This window comes from Podarcis erhardii (genome assembly GCF_964252035.2).
Source record: "Podarcis erhardii genome assembly, chromosome: 5".
Lineage (NCBI taxonomy): Eukaryota > Metazoa > Chordata > Lepidosauria > Squamata > Lacertidae > Podarcis > Podarcis erhardii.
The window spans coordinates 27,322,557-27,340,737 of record NC_138509.1 but is presented as its reverse complement, the minus strand read 5'-3'; the positions used below and the strand labels follow the sequence as shown (position 1 = coordinate 27,340,737).

The 18,181-nt window shown below is 42.0% G+C and overlaps 2 protein-coding genes across 8 annotated transcripts in view; one reads left to right on the top strand and one right to left on the bottom strand.

The window, feature by feature from the left end:
* RTKN2 (rhotekin 2) overlaps window positions 1-18,181 on the top strand; it is a 72,430-nt gene that overhangs the window by 46,800 nt on the left and 7,449 nt on the right. For 2 of the 3 annotated variants that reach the window (XR_014156379.1, XR_014156380.1), the window contains one exon: window positions 11,429-11,580. The exons of the other annotated variant lie outside the window; for it this stretch is intronic. The gene's annotated coding sequence lies outside the window, so the exon portion shown is untranslated. Of the gene's footprint in view, window positions 1-11,428; window positions 11,581-18,181 lie in introns of those variants that run through there. 3 annotated transcript variants of the gene reach the window in all.
* Window positions 4,180-18,181, bottom strand: part of ARID5B (AT-rich interaction domain 5B) — a 175,667-nt gene continuing 161,665 nt past the window's right edge. For all 5 annotated transcript variants that reach the window (XM_081861124.1, XM_081861123.1, XM_081861122.1 and 2 more), the window contains 2 exons: window positions 11,599-11,797; window positions 4,180-6,678 (listed from right to left, as the gene is read on the bottom strand). In XM_081861124.1, coding sequence (XP_081717250.1) covers window positions 4,537-6,678; window positions 11,599-11,797 — 2,341 coding nt within the window. In that variant the 3' untranslated portion in view covers window positions 4,180-4,536. The remainder of the gene's footprint in view (window positions 6,679-11,598; window positions 11,798-18,181) is intronic.

The following is an 18,181-nucleotide window of genomic DNA, read 5'->3' as shown; positions in this document are numbered from 1 at the left end:
GCAGAAGTTACCTGGAGTGGAATAACCATGGAAACAGTAACAATCCCATTACTCCAGGTACTATATTAAACAGGGCTCAAGTCACAGGTTTCATTGGCTTGCGGCCTGCGTGCTTAAGGATTCATGGAGCAGTTCAATAAGCCAGGAACACTTCTTAGCTTTATGTTGGGCTTCAGATGGAATTGGGAAACTCTTCTGATTACTAAAGTGAGAATCTGGTTGCAAAAGGCCTCACCCAACACAAAACCCTCCTCATGTCAATGGCTTCTAAAAAGAGGGGAGGGAAAAGGTTTTCTTTGTCTTTAATCTCATCAACCTTCAGAATCTTTAATGAATCCTGAACAGAGTGAGTTGGAATTGCAACATTTCTTGGGACCAACTCATGGTAAATAGATTTATCACTCTGTTGCCAATTAAACTGTTTTCTTTACCAATCTACCAATAACAAAAAAAAACTTGTGCAATTTCATTCAGTAAGGCCCCTTGAACTCAAACAAAGCAAACAAAGCCCCATTTAAGTCACAGAAAGTAGTCTTCTGCCAGTGGAAAATGCAATACTTAATAGAAATCATGGATTTTTTAAAAGCATTCTTAGGCAATCCACCCCACCAATGGTATGAGCTATGTCCTCATTGCTCTTCATTTACCCTCATCTTGGCCAATGCATCGTGAGCTTTCTAAAAATAAGCCAATCTTCCTATTGAAAAAAGCAAGAGGAATACACACAAAAGGGGGGTGGGGAATCAATTAACCCTGCACTGTGATCTGTCCAAACAACTTTCAAAACGATGCATGAAACTGAAATTGGAGACTTACAAAATAAGCACACGAGGTTAAGATTTAACAGTATGGTTATCAAATCAAACTTTCAAAAATGAGTCATCCTAGGGTTGTGGGATTTGGAATAAATGGACAGTCAAGTACCCTCATATGCACGCATAGCTCCTGTGCAGGAGGGCAGCCCCATTCCTTTCAAGAGGGTGGGGAGCTAAGTATGTGCCAGAGGATTTGTGCACAGTGCGACCCTCTCTACTGGAGGGAAAGGGGTAGGATAGGGGCGTACCACTGTAAGCAATGTGGAACTACCTCTGCATGCAGTAAATGACTTGCTAAGGGTGTGCTGTTCCAAAACGAGGGACAATCCTTTTAAAACAAGGGACATCCCTTACTGTAAGGGGGATCAGGCAACCCTACATGCAGATTATCCCAAACAAATCAGAGATGCATTACATCCTGGATTACCAAACCAGGCACATAATTCTAACAGTCATTGCAGGCTTATACAACCCTGCCAACTTCCCTTCCCCCTCCCCACCTTGATTATTATATTAGTCAGGTTTAGTGCAATTTTTTTGTATACTAATAATGCCCTCTATGGCATCTGATCAACTTAGAATGTGATTGTTGTTGTTTTTTGAATGCTCCGAGCACAGCAGGAAAAAGAAAAGCAAAAGTCGGCGTTGGCACATTTATCTTCTAAAGTCTACTAGCCTGCTTATGCATCATCAGTTCATATAATTTTACCACAAGAACATAAAAGCGTTAAATTGAAGATAACATCGATCTTTAACAGTAGATGTCTATTATTTTGTTGTTTTTTCCACCATTGTATATTAAATAGGTTACATTATATATTGCAGTTGGCTTCATATCACAGGAAATTTCAATATAGGATGTTTGGCATGCATGCACAATGTTGCTTAAGTAGTTTCCACTAGTTTCCAGTAGTTTTGATTATTACTGTATTTGAATTGCAATCTGGGATGGGTTCAGCTCACAACCGATTTTCACATTGTAAAATGCCTCAAAAAGTTCAGCCTCTCTGGGTGGCTGTCCATACTTCCAGACCCAACACAGAAAGGTTCCTCCAAATAAATCCACATCGTTGTAGGTTGATTTTCCCAAGGAAAAAACCCAAACCCACCAGCTTCACTTACGGACTTGTCACTCTTCAAATTATACCTTGTGACTGGGGTGTGGGGCTGCATTTTAGCCTCATGGGGAGGACCTGCCCCACCACCAACTCAAGCTGGTCACTGTTGAGCCAAGTGCTCAGTGGGCTGCCATGGCAGAGAGGTATGGGGCAGCCTCAACATATTGGGCTGCCTTTGATGCTTCCTGAATGGGAGGTGGAAACTCAGCAAATCCATGAGAGACACTGGAACCAAAACTAGTGGAAGCTGGCATTGTTTCTTTGATTTGAACAAAGCCAGCTTCACAGCAGCACCTGACATTTCCTCCCTCTCTGGTGGGAAACATCACTTGTGCTGGTACACGGTGTCAGAGAGGAATATGAGATGGGGGCAGAGGACACGGTCCTTGGGGCTTCCTACTTAGCACCAGCTTTCAAGTGTTCTGATTACACACATTGGGCGCTTGTTTTCTACACCAAGGTTCTGTCCCTGCGTGAACAGCAATGGAAGCTTCAGCAAAGGCCTCCTAGAAAGCCCTCAGCTGCTCACTCAAAGCCGCTGACAAAGGGCTCTTTGAACACCTTTCCCTCCCAAGAGGAACAGCAATACAGGCTGAATGAAACCTTCCCTTTTGCACCTCAGGTGCTCATGCACAAGCCAAGGCCAAAGCAAATGAGAGTGAGCAGCCAGCTGCAGTCTTTAAGGGTAGGACTCTTACTCTTGCTGTTCCCATGGGTGTGTAAGGGGTGTGTGCATGCACTAAAAGGGCCCTTGAGTGCTCCTCTAAAGCCTCCAAGCTTGCATAGTAGCAAGTCAGTGGGTGGAGCCATGCCTGTCAGCTCTTCGAGCCTTTCCTCACATCAAAATATATCCCCTTTTATACTTCAGCTGCTGCCCTTTGTGCTGCGGTCCTGACCCTGCAATGATCTGAGCACCCTAGCTCATTCCAGCAAAATATCTCAAGGCAATTTTTAGCTTTCAGCAGGAAGACTCTCAGGAGAGTCAACAGGGTACTCTGGCTCAGGCTTCAGAAATGCCACTGGCATGGAACTTTTGTTCAATAGGACCAGAGAGTCAAAGTCAAGTAAAATCGGGCTTAAGTGGTTTGTAGATTAAGCTGCCATTTTTGTTTTGAGTCCAAGCCACATGGTCAGAATACTTTGCTGGAAGAAGGTGGGATGTTCAGCACTTTGGAGGAGGACTCCACCAAGCAAGAGTTCAACCAGTTCATAGCCCAAAAGTGACCCTCAAAAGACTGACTTCCAGATTTGGAACGGCTCCTTGCTATTATCTTTCTCAGAACGTTTATATGTTCTCACCCATCTCACTTCAGCAGCACGGAATCCAGACCATCTTTAACTAAAATGCTTCACCTTCTTTCTCTCCTAACGGCTGAAATTCTTGAAATAGTTTAACAGCCCACAATGAAGGTTCTTTAGAACACCAATGTTATTGAGTAACTTGTTGCCAGCACAGTCTCCTAAGCATGTTTCCTTTCTGGTATGCAGGACAGTTTCACAGCCTAGATAAGGTTAAGTACAATTCTTAACAAATTCACAGACCATGATACAGGAAAACCAGATCCCAGTGGCCAGTAAAACAGCAAAGTATGAACAATTAGAGAACCATTTTGATGGGTGAGGGGAACGCTCAGCACCTTTGAAGGATCTAGTCGCTTGAGAAGGAACTGATGTTTGGACTCAGCTGCAATTGTGTGATCTACAGTATGCTTCTTCTCCATTGGAAAGGTTCATTGAAAATGGATGCTTTTGTTTTGTAAACAATGACATTACCACCCAAAAAGCTGCTCTAAAAACATAAGCAGAAAGGGGGAAAGGAAGGGGGGAAATATAAACACATTAAAAAAAGAAGCCCTCAATGACCAGCGCCTTTTTTTCTTTTACCAAAAAGAGGTTGCAAATGAAAAGAGACTGTTCTTTTAAATTAAACAGAGCACAGGATAAGTTGAAAATAACTTGCATAAATTATACAAATGAACTTGACGCTGGAGATTCTTTTGTTTTGTTTCTGAAGCAGATATGTAAAGTCTAATTGGACAGTGTTTACTTTTCCTGTTTTGATAGTGTTAAGATGAAATGCTATGAAGTTTCTGCTATACATTGCATTGATTTGAAATCTGAAGTCAGAAAACAAAATGGTACCCAAAGAAGCAATATCCGTAGATCAGTGGCTTGTTCCACTTTCTCTCTCATCAGACCTGCCTCTTTTTCTACTTGAAATGCTCCAAAACCCACTCTTTTTAAGGGGGGGGGGCACAAACAAACAAACACCTTTTTTCTCCTCCAAGATAAGGGGGATGGAGCCTAATGTTCCCCTTGCTCTTCTCTGACACTTGTTTTCCGCATGATACAGATACTTTTGCGAACCTTCTTTGCAATGTGAAATGACCACGGAGGAGTAGATGCAGGAGCCCAAAGTAAAAAAACAAAGCCCAGGCGAATCGACTGTCTTGCTTGACCCTCGATCAACTCTGAAGCCTTCAGCAATGAGGGACAAAACTGCTTATTGGTTAACACAAATAATCGGCTTTTTGTTTAAATTTTGCAAGACATCACAGGCTAAAAGGAATGTAGTTGTTTGTTGTTGTTTTCCAAGGGAGGATTTACAGTTTTGTGCTCGGATGTACAGAAGACAACTGAGAAGGCGGGAAAGCAGCCTGAGGATTGATAGCAGCCAAAGGATAAATGTTGTTGTGCAAAAGGTCGCCATATGAACTTCCTACAGGTGTGGCTGCAGCTAAGTGCCTGTAAAGCTGCTGTGAGTTTCCAGGGGACGTAAGGAACTGTCTTTGCACCATGAACGAGTGGAGAGCCAAAGGCTGCATTAGCGGAGAAAGCACTGCCTGATTTTTCAAGTATTGTAGAGGATGAGAATACCCAGCTGGGATGCGGTTGCTCAGGCTGCTGCACAATGTCCCTGGGTACAAGCCTGTGAAGATGGGGCTGGAGAGGGGAAACTTGTGGCCCTCCAGCATGCCGCTGGGAGGGAGGACGTGTGCTGATTTGCTGCCCTCGGACTCTTGCTCGAGACCCTTGTCTTTTGCAGGGGCTTCCTTTGGTAAGCGCAGGGGCGAGACGGCTCGGATCTTCTTTTCCGAAATGGCTTTGTCCAAATCCTCCAGGCTGCGCTTCAGAGGCCGAGCTGCCCCAATGGTTTGAGCATTGGTTTTGTGGCTTAGGATGGGGTGGGCCATGCCCTCCATCTTCCTTGGGGTCTGCTGTTTGTTGGTCCTGAGAAGAGGCTCGCCGTGCTTCTTGGGGGCCGACACCGTCATTGGAGAAACACGACAAGCTTTGGGGTTGCAGTCTATGCTCAGAGGCTGGCCGCTCAAGGCTTGGAACTGGGATATGCTTTTGCTCTCCACCGAAGCGTGCAAGAGGGAAGATGACCCCAGAGCTTTTGCAGTCTGTTTGGGAGTACTTTTAGGAAGACTCAGATCTGTCGGCTGATCATCAGAAGAGGCTTCCATGGGGCTCTTTTTCTCCGGCTGATGGAGAGGAGGGTGGTAGCTTAAGCTTCGCTTGTCTTGGTGCTTGTGTTGAGGGAACATGGAAAGGGCTTCCGTATCTCTATACATGTCTCGGTGGAGGTACTTTGACGTCTGTTCATTATTAAGGTGGTGTTCGGTGTGCCTGTAAAGGCTGTGCAGGTGAGGAGATGAGTAAAAGTCTGCCAAGAAAGCAGGCATGTGGGAGTGGTGCAGCGCCCTTTTTTCGTTCATTCTATCTTTCATGTCCTGGATTTCCGACTTTAGTGCATACGATTCGGCCAGAGCACTCAGGTGTTGTTTGGTGAAATCGCAACATTCAGAATCAGTTTTCTTGAGTAGCAGTTCGTGCCTGTAGGTTTCACTAGCAGACTTCCTCTCGTCTGAATTCTTGGGTTTGAAACTCTGTACGTGTTGGATCACAGATGGCCTGCTGAGTGCCGCAGCATCCATCCCAGAGGCATGGGAAGCCTGTGGCATGCTTGACAACAGGTCCTCTTTGCTGCTTAATTTCTTCTTGCTGATCAAAGGTGGTGGTGAGCCGTAAGGGTAGCTGCAGGAGAGGGCTGCCCCACTGACTTGTGACAAGAGCTTCTTCTTTGCCAGAGGTGACATGATGCCCGGGTTGCCTTTGGAGTAGAGCAGTGGTGTGCAGCTGAAACCAGGCTCACCATTAAGGGAACTTGGCACTTCTTTCTCTTTGAACATGTCAAAATTTTGTACTACAAGGACTTTGGGACTCTGTTTCAGTGCATTGTGTATGTCCTCATTTCCTAACTGATCCACTTTAACCGTGCAGTTGGCAATGTAGTCCGCCATCTCTGGGAATTTATCGTCTTCCATCTCACTTTGACTTGGAAGTGGGAGCTGGATAGTGGGAAAGTTATTAAATGGAATTTCTTGGGCACTACTTTCTAGGTCGTCTGTGAGACAGTGAACTCTTTGTTCCTGCTTTGGCTCATCTGGGTCCTCTGACTGACTGGGGATTTTCCCGACTGTGGAATTCAAGACCTCATCTTCTTCTGGGGACACCAAAGCACTTGAGACAGAATCTTTGCATGACATCTCCTCCTTGACTTCCTCACTGTTTGAGCTGACCTCTTCAAAGTCTGTCTTTTCCAATGACGGCATCCCAGTTACATCTAGTGGAGAAACCTGGGACTCTTCTACAGGCAGCTTCATCTCCTCTGCGACAGTTAGCTCAGATGAGCTTTTCTGGTCTGGACATTCTTGAACTTTCTCTTGTTCCAATGATGCCTAATAAAACATTTTAATGGAGAAGTGTAAGAAAGCACTGTAGCATGAAAGGCATGAAATTCTCAACCAAGACATAGTGGCATCTCTCGGAAACAAACTTGTCCATCATGTTGAGCACCAAACGCTTTAATAGCCACTATCACATTTCAACACAGACATCTACCCTGGCAGTATTGTAAACATTAAAGTATAATTACAAATGTCTTAATAAGTCATAGTTGATTCTTTGTTTTATTTTGTTACCAGGCAGCAAAAAATAGGCTCCATTGATATGCTGACCAGGCAGCGTTTATGCTGAGGCCATTTTTTAGTTAAGAGGATCACCGCTGTGTTGACAATAGCATTTAGAAACATCTAAGATTGTTTTCCATATTTAAAACACGTACTCCCAAGCATGCTTGACTTGACTTTTATTTATTATTTATTAAAAAGTATTTCTAAGCTACTTAGGATTTAAAAATGGTGCATGCACAAAGTATAAACCAACATGAACACTGTAAAACAACATCATAAAAACAGAGATAACAAATGGATCTCTCTTATTTGAGACCTGATCTCTTGGCACTACTAAAACCAGTGCTTACCCAAATGAACCCCCCCTTATTAAAATATATAAAATGAAGTCTGTGGGTGGGTGGGAAGCAAAGCTTCACTGACGCGTTCGGAAACAATTGGCGTTGTGGCTCATTCAGGCTTCTTTTATTTAGAGATTAGAATAAAGTTGTCAACATGCAGCAAGAGCATTTTTGCCCTCTTCCAGATATAGCTTTCCTGAGTTATAGCCAATGAGGCTCCATCTCTTTATGCTCCTTCATTAATAAAGCTTGTGCACTCAATTCTCTCTATTCATTCCATTATGTAGACGAATGAACTGTGACCTTGAAGGTCATTCGAGTGCTCCATCTGTGATACAGCTGACTGACAACCCTTTTCCAAATTACTGTCATTCTCTTGCGGCATGCCTCTTAGTAGAAGGCAGTCATAAAGCAGCGACGTCTGAGCTCTTCTATTATTATTGTTAACACCCCCCACCCCACCCGCTTCTCTCTTTCTCAGCTGTAAAGAGGAGGCATCGGGAAAGTTATTATCTAAATGCTGCATTAGAGGGCGTCATGTGAGAGATGGATGCAAGGCAGCCAATGCATCACAATCTTCTCCAAGATTTACGTCTTTGCAGCTGCTTTTAAATTTTCCTATGTGTTGGGTTTTTCTATTTCCTATTAGTTAAAGTGTCCGTTACTCATTGTGACTGCTTCCATAATTTTTTCCGCAAAGAAACTCAAAGTAAAAGATGCCTTTTGCAGTCCAAATATCATCATTAGCCCTTTTGCGAAAATTCTAACATTGGCCTCCAGAGCTTATACAATTACAGGAAAATACCAGACAGATGAGCAAAGCAGACGGAGAAAAACTGATAGTTAATAACTGGATCTCTCCCTCTCCCTCCCTCCCCCCCTCTCTCTCTTTCCCTGGTTGGGCAACACTTTGATAGGAGCTTGCAGTTGTGCTAGAGCAGCATGTATGAGAGGAATAATAATATTTCATCTTGTACTCAGTTACAGCCATCATAACAAAACAGAGTCAAATGTAATGCTAAACTGAACTGTAACCAATTAACAGCGTGCTCACACAAACAGTTATGAGTCATTACAAGATAGCTTTCTCCCTCATTGTTCACACTGAAAAACATTTCTTGAAAAATATTTGAAAGTGCATATTTCTCAGGATGTGTCGAGTTAAAAATCTTACCACTTGGAGTACTTTTACAGGATTATTTTAAATGGGAACTATTCACATATCTGCAGAAACATGAAGCCTGAAGGCAGATCATAATCAAGAGAGATGTATGGTTATTATTTCAGCATGCACACTGGGTTCTTTTGACTGTTTTCAGCCTAATAAAAACTTCACGCACAGCATTGAAAACTGATTTCAAAACCCAGGGCAGTTAAGTTGGGTACCATTTCATAGATTGATGGGCCGGGGCATGACATTTTGGGTTACTTGAAATGACTGGTGGCCACTGTGGATGGGGGCTCAGCTTACATTTGCCACCTCTGAAAACCATCTGAGGAGGGTGTTGCAGGGAAGCTGCTGCATGGCTGGTGAGAGGCCCTTCAGCCAGTCCACAACCTGATTGGTTACTGGTGCTTGGCCTGGGATTTCCACCTGCTAAGTTTTAAAACAGCCTTAGCGAATCAGGCTTTCACAAGACACAAAAGCTATTACTACATACAGGTAGCCCAGCTTCCTGGTAAACTGGTATGCTGAAGCTGGTTAGATAGGGCAGAGCTGCAGGATGTTGGATGTATGCATCACAAATTCACACAAACATACACATATGGTAGGCCTGCAATGATCAGCCAATAGCTTAGATCAGGCATGTCAAGTTCCCAAGAGACTGTGATCTACTCCCAGTATAAAAAAACTGGCAGTGATCTACCAATTGTCATTGGAGGGAGGAGGAATGTGTGTGGGGTGGATGGATTGCCCAGAGTTGTTGATCTTTTGGTGGGAGGATTGCACAGAGTTTTTAGCTTTTCCCTGTAACTTTTTGTGCACAATAAGGATCCCGCGATCTACCAGGATCAGCCAGGGATCTACCAGTAGATCGTAATCTACTGGTTGGACACCCCTGGCTTAGACGAAGTGGCCAAAAATGTGTCCCTGGCTAATCAGGAAAGGCAGTTTTTATCACACTAATAATTAATCAATTGAATTTTCATAAATTTGTTATGTTTCTGAAGAAACATAGAATACTCTTCTTCTCCTTAGATGATACATGCATGTTTGTATGCAGCAGGGAATCATCTTATAAGAGAATGCAGGGCTTTTCAGTCCCCAGAAAGTCCAAAATGGCCAAGATGGGGGGACGGGACCTGCATTTGAAGTGGGGGGAAAGGTGTGATTCCACATTTGCCCCAGTGTGGGCAAGTCCTAAGTCCCCCTGAAAGCAATAAGTGGGTTGTGACTAACATAAGTCTCAGGGATTGCCATGAGATTGCTTGCACTTAATTTGTGTGGGTTTTGTGCCCACTCTTTAATAACTTTCCATATTACCCCAACCAACATTAGCTACAAAAGACCTGCAAATGCCACTACTCCCCTCTCTCTGGCTTACAAATTAGTTGGCTTACCAGCCCCCTGCCCCAAATCCCAAAATAATATTGCACCCCACCACCCCACAAACAAATATTTCTTATTTAAAAGATTTATACCCGCTTTTCCCCACCACAAAGGAGTCGCTCTAAACGGCTTACAAATAAACTGCAAACATAAACGCAGCAATGATCCAATTCAGTTCCCCAACCTAAGAGACACAACAAAAGCGGAATAGTTTTTACATGGTGCTTTCATATGTGAGGGAAAGAGGAATTATATTTTTCAAACTTATGAAAAATGATTTGCTTAAAAGCCTTCTGAGGTCCCTCATACATTTGTGAGAATTTGATATCAAGAACATCCAACATTACTGACTGACGGGAGAAAAGAATTACACTGCTATGTTCTTGCAGTCGGAAGCCCACATAATTGCATTTTGTGTTGTGCACTTTCTACTCTCCATCTGAGAACTTGACCTGCGACTCACATAAAAAATAACTGCAGTTTAAGTCGCAGGAAATTTGAGATACTAAACAACAAAAGCAAGGAAGTTCAAAGTTTAGATTGACACTCCATCGCTGGCTTGTTACGTTGTGCTTAGCTTCTATTGCAGCACATATGGTATGTAACATAACTCGCTGATCCAAACTCCCTGCAATAAATAACAAGGCACAAAGGGATGAACAAGGAATGGAATGCTAGACTTAACTTGTATTTCCTTGCTTTTGGCAATTTCTGTTGCAATCTAGCAGTTGCTTAAACAGAGACTGCATGCCCTCTTTTATGTATATTTTAATAAAGATTGTGCCTTTTCAAAATATGTCTCAGTTTACAATTAATTTTTTTTTTAAAGGAGCAGGGGTGGGTGAGGGAAATGCTCCAAAGAAGCTATTGCAAAGACTGTGGTTGTATTAAAAATATATTCTAACCCAGGCTTTGGAGGTCAAGTCCATGGAAATAACAGAAAAGGAGAACCAATATTAAAGACGCTAAAGAGTTTTGGCCCAAACAGGCCTTCCAAAGTGGCTTTTCTACAAAAAAAACAATGAACAATTGACATTATCACCTTCCTTAAAGAAAACTCTAAACAATTTTTATTTTGCCATGTGATTGGTTATGGTAGAAATATCCCTGAGTAATGCCTATTTGGGCCAAGATACACCGGACAATAATAAAAAGTGCATTACTCTCAAGCGTCTTTGAGCCTGGTTCTCCTCTTGTCATTTCCATTGGATACTTCCTGGTTCTTCTGTGTGGAAGGCATGGGAGGCTGTAAGACATTACCAGCCACACGGCACACACACCCCACAACCGCCCATGTACCACATGTACTGACGACCTTTCCAGAGGTGGCATCTCTGTCATCGCTTCCATGCCCTCCACAATCACACAAGTCAAATCACCATCAGTTATACTTCAGTCCTTCTGAGTAAACTAAGGACCTTTCCCGCTACATTATTCTTAATGTTAAGATGTTTGAAATGAACAAAGTATGTACATATAACTTCAAAATTCTTAGCTGCATATTACGAGAGACCTGGGGAATACCAACCCGGGTTCTGCAGAAAAGCACATGACTTTTACACGGACACATAATGGATTCTGTGCACACTGGAACACATAGGTATACGCTCTTGTGTCTTTTTAGGCCCTGAAGACGCCATGTCAGTAAAAAGGGACATGTGGCCCGGTCCCGAAAGAGGATTTGTTTGCGTGAGCCCTGGTTCAAAAGATGATTTCTGGACATTATGCAATCAAAGCAGCACCTGCAGAATGAAAAAGTTAATGAAAAGAAGTAAGTGGGGAAAGGAAACTAACCTCGGGTGCATCCTGGGATTTCTGTGCATTGTCTTTTTCTTTCTTGCTCTTTTGGTGTTCATTTCTGATGCGTTTTGTTCCAGACAATTTTATCTTACTTTCCCCCTCCTGGGCGACATTATCTTGTTTTCGAGGTTTCACAGGAGGCAGTGGCTTATCTTCTTCTCCTTTAATAAATCTCTCATACGGCAGGATTAATCTAAAGAACGAATAATTGATCAGTTCTAGAAGTTCTCACCCAAAAGACCAAAATAAAATAAAAGGAATGGCTGTAAGAAGTTCATTGTTAAAAACTGTTTTTTGAAAAAAAGAAAAAACCACTCAAAACTAGAAGTCAAAGATGTGCAGTTGGATTTGGAAGCTGTTTCTTCTTCTCAAACTGCTGCTGAATCAAATTATTTCCTCTGTCTTTCACACATTTTGCAACCACAAAGCTGCGTTTGCCAACCTCTCAGATGATACACACTTTCCCAAACATCTGTAATAGTCACACTTTACATGTTTAGGTATACAATGTGTCTTTATGTGTAAATCTAAAAAATGGAATGGTTCTGATTCACTTCAATTTATTTGTGACCAGGTCCTATTGAAACTTACAGGTTAGCTGATACTAAATTAAGTCACATAAGTTCAATTTAGTCTGCACTCCAATTCACACTTTCCTGGATGTCGGTCTCATTAAAGTTACTTCTGAGTACACATCTATAGGATTGCAGTGTTAGTCATAAGTAACTTTAGCTGGATCAGGTCCAACAAGTGACAACAAGCAGAACATTTTTTTAAAAAATCCATTGAGATAAATGAGATTATGAAGCCAAATGGAGTCGCTGGAGATGAGCTGCATATCTCCCCCACTACTTTAAATTGATTTTAATGGAAATACTTTGTATTTAGTTCTTTGGCCTGTTTAAACAGCAACCGACTTGAGTTACAGAAATTCCCGACAGCAGTGCCATATATACCCTGGAAGTACTGAAGTACAGAAAATAGCAAATAATCCCAACTGGAACCTCAGGGTGGATTGCGGTGTGAACAGGTCTTAAGGAACCTCACATGGGTCAGCTCAGGTCTTGGGTCTGAAGTCCTTAAATCTGCCTCCAAAACAGCGCAGACTAGACATGCTAGCTCCCTTCCAACCATTGTCTCTAGATGCCTCTTGCCTTCTCTTCTCTGCAATCCCCAGAGGGCTTTCCCATAACTATTTGGATTCTCAGAGCTACCTGCGTAAGTCAGAAGCTAGAGGAGCAGAGTGCAATGGGAAGGGGTGAAGACAAAACTCAGCCCAGCAGGGTTGCACATATAATCCAAGAAGCTGGGGAGGAGGGATGTGGCCAACTCCACCACCAAACATCAGCATATTCTGGGCTGTATCATCTTGTATCCTGTGGGCAAGATATGGTTCCATCAGAAGATGGAGCAGTCTTCTCCAGCATGTTTTGCCCTCCAGATGTTGTTGGACTACAGTTCCTATCATGCCTGGCCCCTGGGCATGACTGTGGCCGATGAGAACTGTAGTCCAACTGGTATAGAAACCTTGTACTAGCATAGATTTCCTCCTCTTCTTTTTTAGGAATCTAGGGGAATGTCATAAGGGCCCATTTTGTGAGCCAGAAGATTCCTCATTCTCTAGGGAAAGGGGGAAAAGGGCAAGCAGTGTCTACCAGGTGGTAGTTGGCACAGTGGGCAGGAACAAAAACGATTTTAAGAGACAATTAGAGAATTTTAATTACAGAGTTTTGTCTTTCAAACCATGGAAAAATTGCTTGGGGGAGGAGACAGAGATGCTTCAATCTGATTCCCACCCTCCCTCCACAGAGTGCCTCTTGAAATGAGGGTAAATAAGCAGTGTTATTAAAAAGAATGGATTGGCTTACAATCTGAGTTTCAGCTCCAGTGATTAAAGTTCTTATAATACATTAAACATGATTAATGAATGATTCATAGCAGGAATAATGCAAGACCCCGACTTTTAAAAATATGAACTTTAGTATGGCAAACATTTTTTTTAAAAAAAACCCCACACACAATAGGTATCTGTTGAAGAAAATGGACGTTGCTTTTTAAACAGCATTAATCTGTTCAAATATCAGACTTCTTTAATTATAGCTTAATCTAAGAGTTCAAGATAGAAAACTCTTTTTGTTCAGGCACAGATTTTTTTTGTTATTCCAGAATCAGCTCCAAGCCATCCAGTTTTAATTTAGATGTTCAAACACAGTTTGGCTTCAAGAGAGCCGGGATTAGCTTGCTTGTGATGATAGTATTTCACATTTTAATAAAAATACAACATAAATTATGTTAAAAAGTAAACCTCATTTATGCCATATTAGAAACAAAATTCATGAACTGAGCATGCTCTGACATGGGTATGTGCAGAGAGGCGTGAATAATACTTTTGAGCCCTGAATTTGGCAGCTGGCCAGTAATGAAGCTAAAGCAATGCCCAAGGGGAATGCAGGTCCTCAGATCCCATTACAAACTGAGTTTAAACATGTTACAGCTGCTAAAACTGAAAACAGCTCTCTCTATGCAGGCTTAGCAAAATAATACGGACTTTGCCAAATACTTGCTTCCCACTGTAACATTACGGTTAATGTTTATGTAATAAAAAAAGAAGCATAACAAGGCAGAATAAAAAAGGGGGGGGGAGAGAAAGAAATACAATCTTGTTCATACTTGAGGCTGCTAAATTTCATTTGTAACAAGCACAAAATATTCAAGGCACCTTTGAACATCTTTTCCCGTGCCTGGGACTTTAAGCAAGAGAAGGCGAGGTTGGGTTTCATCCAGAGCAATATTTATATCTTTTTCTGCCATGTGTTAAATATTTAAAGAATCAGATTTAACCAAAATACTTTTTTTTTTTTTTGGTGGCAATAGTTGTTAACACTGCAGAAAGGATTGTTTGACTTTGTTTGGTTGCCATGGGAACAGGCAGCCCATTTGAAATCTACATATTTCGTCGGTAAATGTTTCAAAAGCTGCTCATAGCTTTAAAATTAGAGGATGATACTCCGCCACCACTAGGCCTTTTAAATAAAATATTCTGTGTGATTATCCTGGCAGTTAAAGCAGAAACAGGACAAAGGCCAGCCCTGATAAGATTAATCACTGTTAGCACTCTTTCTGAGAAACCCTTTTGTGTCAGTTTTAAATTTGACCACCAAAAAGACAACAGCATCCTGCCTCTTTGTTGCCATATAAATCCCTGGAACTCATTAGGTCAGAGGATAATTAGGAGTCATGGCTGATGAGAGTTCAACGTTACAGGAGGATGGGCCTGCTGTTTCCATTTTTGTGATTTTGTTTTTTTCACTGAGCTCAGCAGTTGGCAGAGGCTACAGTGGCAAAAATACATTTCACATAGCTGGTCAAATGCCTAGCGCCAACAGCAGGAAATTTGGAATTAAATGTTTCTTGTATCTGGAGAGAGGCATGACTAAGGTAAAAATTGAATCAAAACACAAGGACGGCTTGTTCTACTTGCATCAGCTCCCCAACCCTGAACAGAAAATTCTAACGCAATGCTATTTCTCTACAGTAACGAGGTGGGGTTGTTGGTTTTGGGTTTTTTTAAGCAAAGTTAAAAAAAAAAGCATAGAGCTTAGGAGGATTAAAATGAAGCCTAACGCTATGAACAATTGCAAGTTGACAGAGAGGTTTCCATTTGCTAGAATTTTCACTCTGTGGTCCCCCCACCCTTCCCTGCCTTCAGTTGCCCTGTCACGGTACAACACAATTACCCGCAGGATGTGATCTTATCATTTGATTATTAGAAGCTGTTATAGTACAAGGGAAATAAAGCTGGTGGAACATTCAAACCTTCAGCTAACATACTATTAGAACATCACACACACACACACACACACACACACACACACACACACACACACTGTATTTAGTCAACTGCAGGTCAATATTCTCCAAATCAGGCAGAATATGATTCTCTGCTTTAAAACTTCCCCCACAGAATGCAACACGCTTGAAATGAGCAGCTCAATTTTGTGCTAAATAGCTGTCGCTTAGGCGATTTAAATCAACCTCGGTGCAAGATAAAAGAAGGTGTTTCGCAAATATTAACAGAAAAACGAACCACAATCCGTATAAACCCTCATGTACACACACACACACAAAAAAAAGACTTTGAAAGAGTTTTCAGTGTCAGATGTTGGGAGAAGAGTTCCTGTATTCGTAAGAAGCAATCTTGCCGGAAAGCCTAAGAATGGGGATGTGGGTTTAACCATCGCTGTTGTTGTTGTTACGCATAAGAATATCATCAATATGCATTCTGCTTTGCGGAATTTCATAAGCAAAAAGAAAAGAAAGGCAGATTTCTGCCCTCAAGGAGATTACAGTCTAAATTTTGACAAGAGGAAGACTATAGAGGAAACGCAGTGGAGGGGAGTACACAGTAAGAGGAGGGCATTTACTTCCACGTAACCCAGCGTTTGGGTTTGCAGGGCGGGGGTGGAACATGCCTTTATTATGAACGCAATGTCTACATTCAGATTAATAAAATGCATTATTTATAGGATAATTAACATAACGAGAATGTGTAAGCAGTAGCGTATTAAAGAACAATCCTTCTGCAGGCAGCAGATTTCTGAACAGCACGGGGCTATTTTTTCCACTGGAATAATACAAGAATAACATTTTCCAGCCCAGAGCAGAAACAGTAGGGAAGTCTTTGCCATCAACTGAGCTTATGATTAAATTCAATGACTATGAAAAGCAAGATTATCCTTTTTAAAAAAATAAATAAAGGCAACTTAAAAATCAATACGAGCTGGATGAACAAATCAGTGTTTTATTAATCCCGACACAATCAGAGATACATTACATTTAATTGTGGGTACTCCCCCCCCCTTTTAGCGGGGGTGGGGGGGAGGAGAAAGATTTTGCTTGGCTAAATGTTGAATTAAATACTAGTGCCTAGTATTCTGAGTTTTTTGCTTTCAGCATTCTCTGATGTAATGAAAAATTCAATGTACTTCTCCACAGCAGAAGTCAGAGGTCATCAAATCTATTACAGTAATGTAAGTAATCTGGCTTTCTGCCAGCCTTTAAAAAAAAGGGGGGGGGGAGAACCATGGAGGCAGATAATTTTATATTTACAAATTCTAAAATCCTCTGGGGATTTTGTCTCATCTCCAACAAAAGGCAGAAACTTCACATTAGAAAAATGTATTTTACAGCATGTCAAACATGTCTTCATCATTAGTATTTCATAAAAGGCATTAACCACACAACTCTTATCCTTCATTAGCCAACATTCTTCTCCTGCGCCATGGGAAAATTGCAACTCAAAATCTTATGCGTGTGTGTGTGTTTTTAAAAATATATATTAAAGTGATAAGTACTAATGTTTCATATACTGATTAATTCTTGTGCCAAGCAACTACTCTTTTAAGTCCAACTCTATTGCGCAGGAAGTAGTGGACTGCATCTATTTATAGTAATAAAAATAAAAGGGGTTAGAAGAATAACTCTTGAGGGGGGAGCATGAAAGGAAAGGAAATCTGTAGTCAAGGCTGCCAGCTCCATATTTAACTCTTCATTGTGACCTCATTCTTATGCTATGGGAGTGGCGTTCTTCTCGCTTGACTCTGGCCTCACCCCTTGCTTCTCTGAGTAAGGTAAAAATATAGGAAACACACAGGAAGAACTGGTGTCAATCACAGCAGCCAATACTGAGCAAAACAGACAAGTGATCAACTCTGACGTGGCGAAAGGCAACTTCCTATGCCAAGGCAATAGCACCCATTTCAACCTCTGACACTGTAATCCCCCCCCCAACCCCGCAACCATCCCTGCCTCTCCTGCATAGTTCCTACATTCTTCCATTACTGGAACTGGATGGGATCATAAGTTCTTATCATAGAATCATAGAGCTGGAAGGGGCTACAAGGATCATCTAGTCCAACCCCCTGCAGTGTAGTAATCTTTCGCCCAACGTGGGGCTCTGTGATTAAGAGTCTCACGCTCTACCTGTTTGCGCTATTCTGAGATATTGCAGGAAAGACTTAGGGCTCATCCTAAAATCAGGGAGCTATCATGGCCCTGGTTCAGCAAAGGCATGAGGCCAAAAGCCTGCAGCCAGCTTTTGTGTGAACTCCGCCATCCCTGTTGGTTTGAGGAGAGCCTTTTACCTTTGCCCATTGCTCCCACCTGTGTATCAAATGATTGGCATTGTTTTTCCTATAGCTCCAGCTGTGTCTCTTAAAGCAGCTCCATTTACTTTAGCAAAGTTCACTCTCAGGTAGCTTGGGCTCAAGGATCATGGGTAAAACTATTCCTTTTGCGAGTCAGTTTTCCCTGATTCCTTCTTTTGCTGCCTATGATTGCTGCTGAAAACCTCTTCTCGGTGCACGTGATCCAAACAGTGGGTATACCTCTCCACGGTTAATGTGCAAATGGCCCATGCGCCCATGCTTAGACCAATGGACACATTAGAGACAAAAAATTAGCCTCAAGGACCCAGTTTGTTTTCCATTGACAATGAATGGCATTCTTAAGTGATTCAGATCTAAGGGAATACATAATCATCTTTCACAGGAATGATTCAATTGTCACAACACCCTTT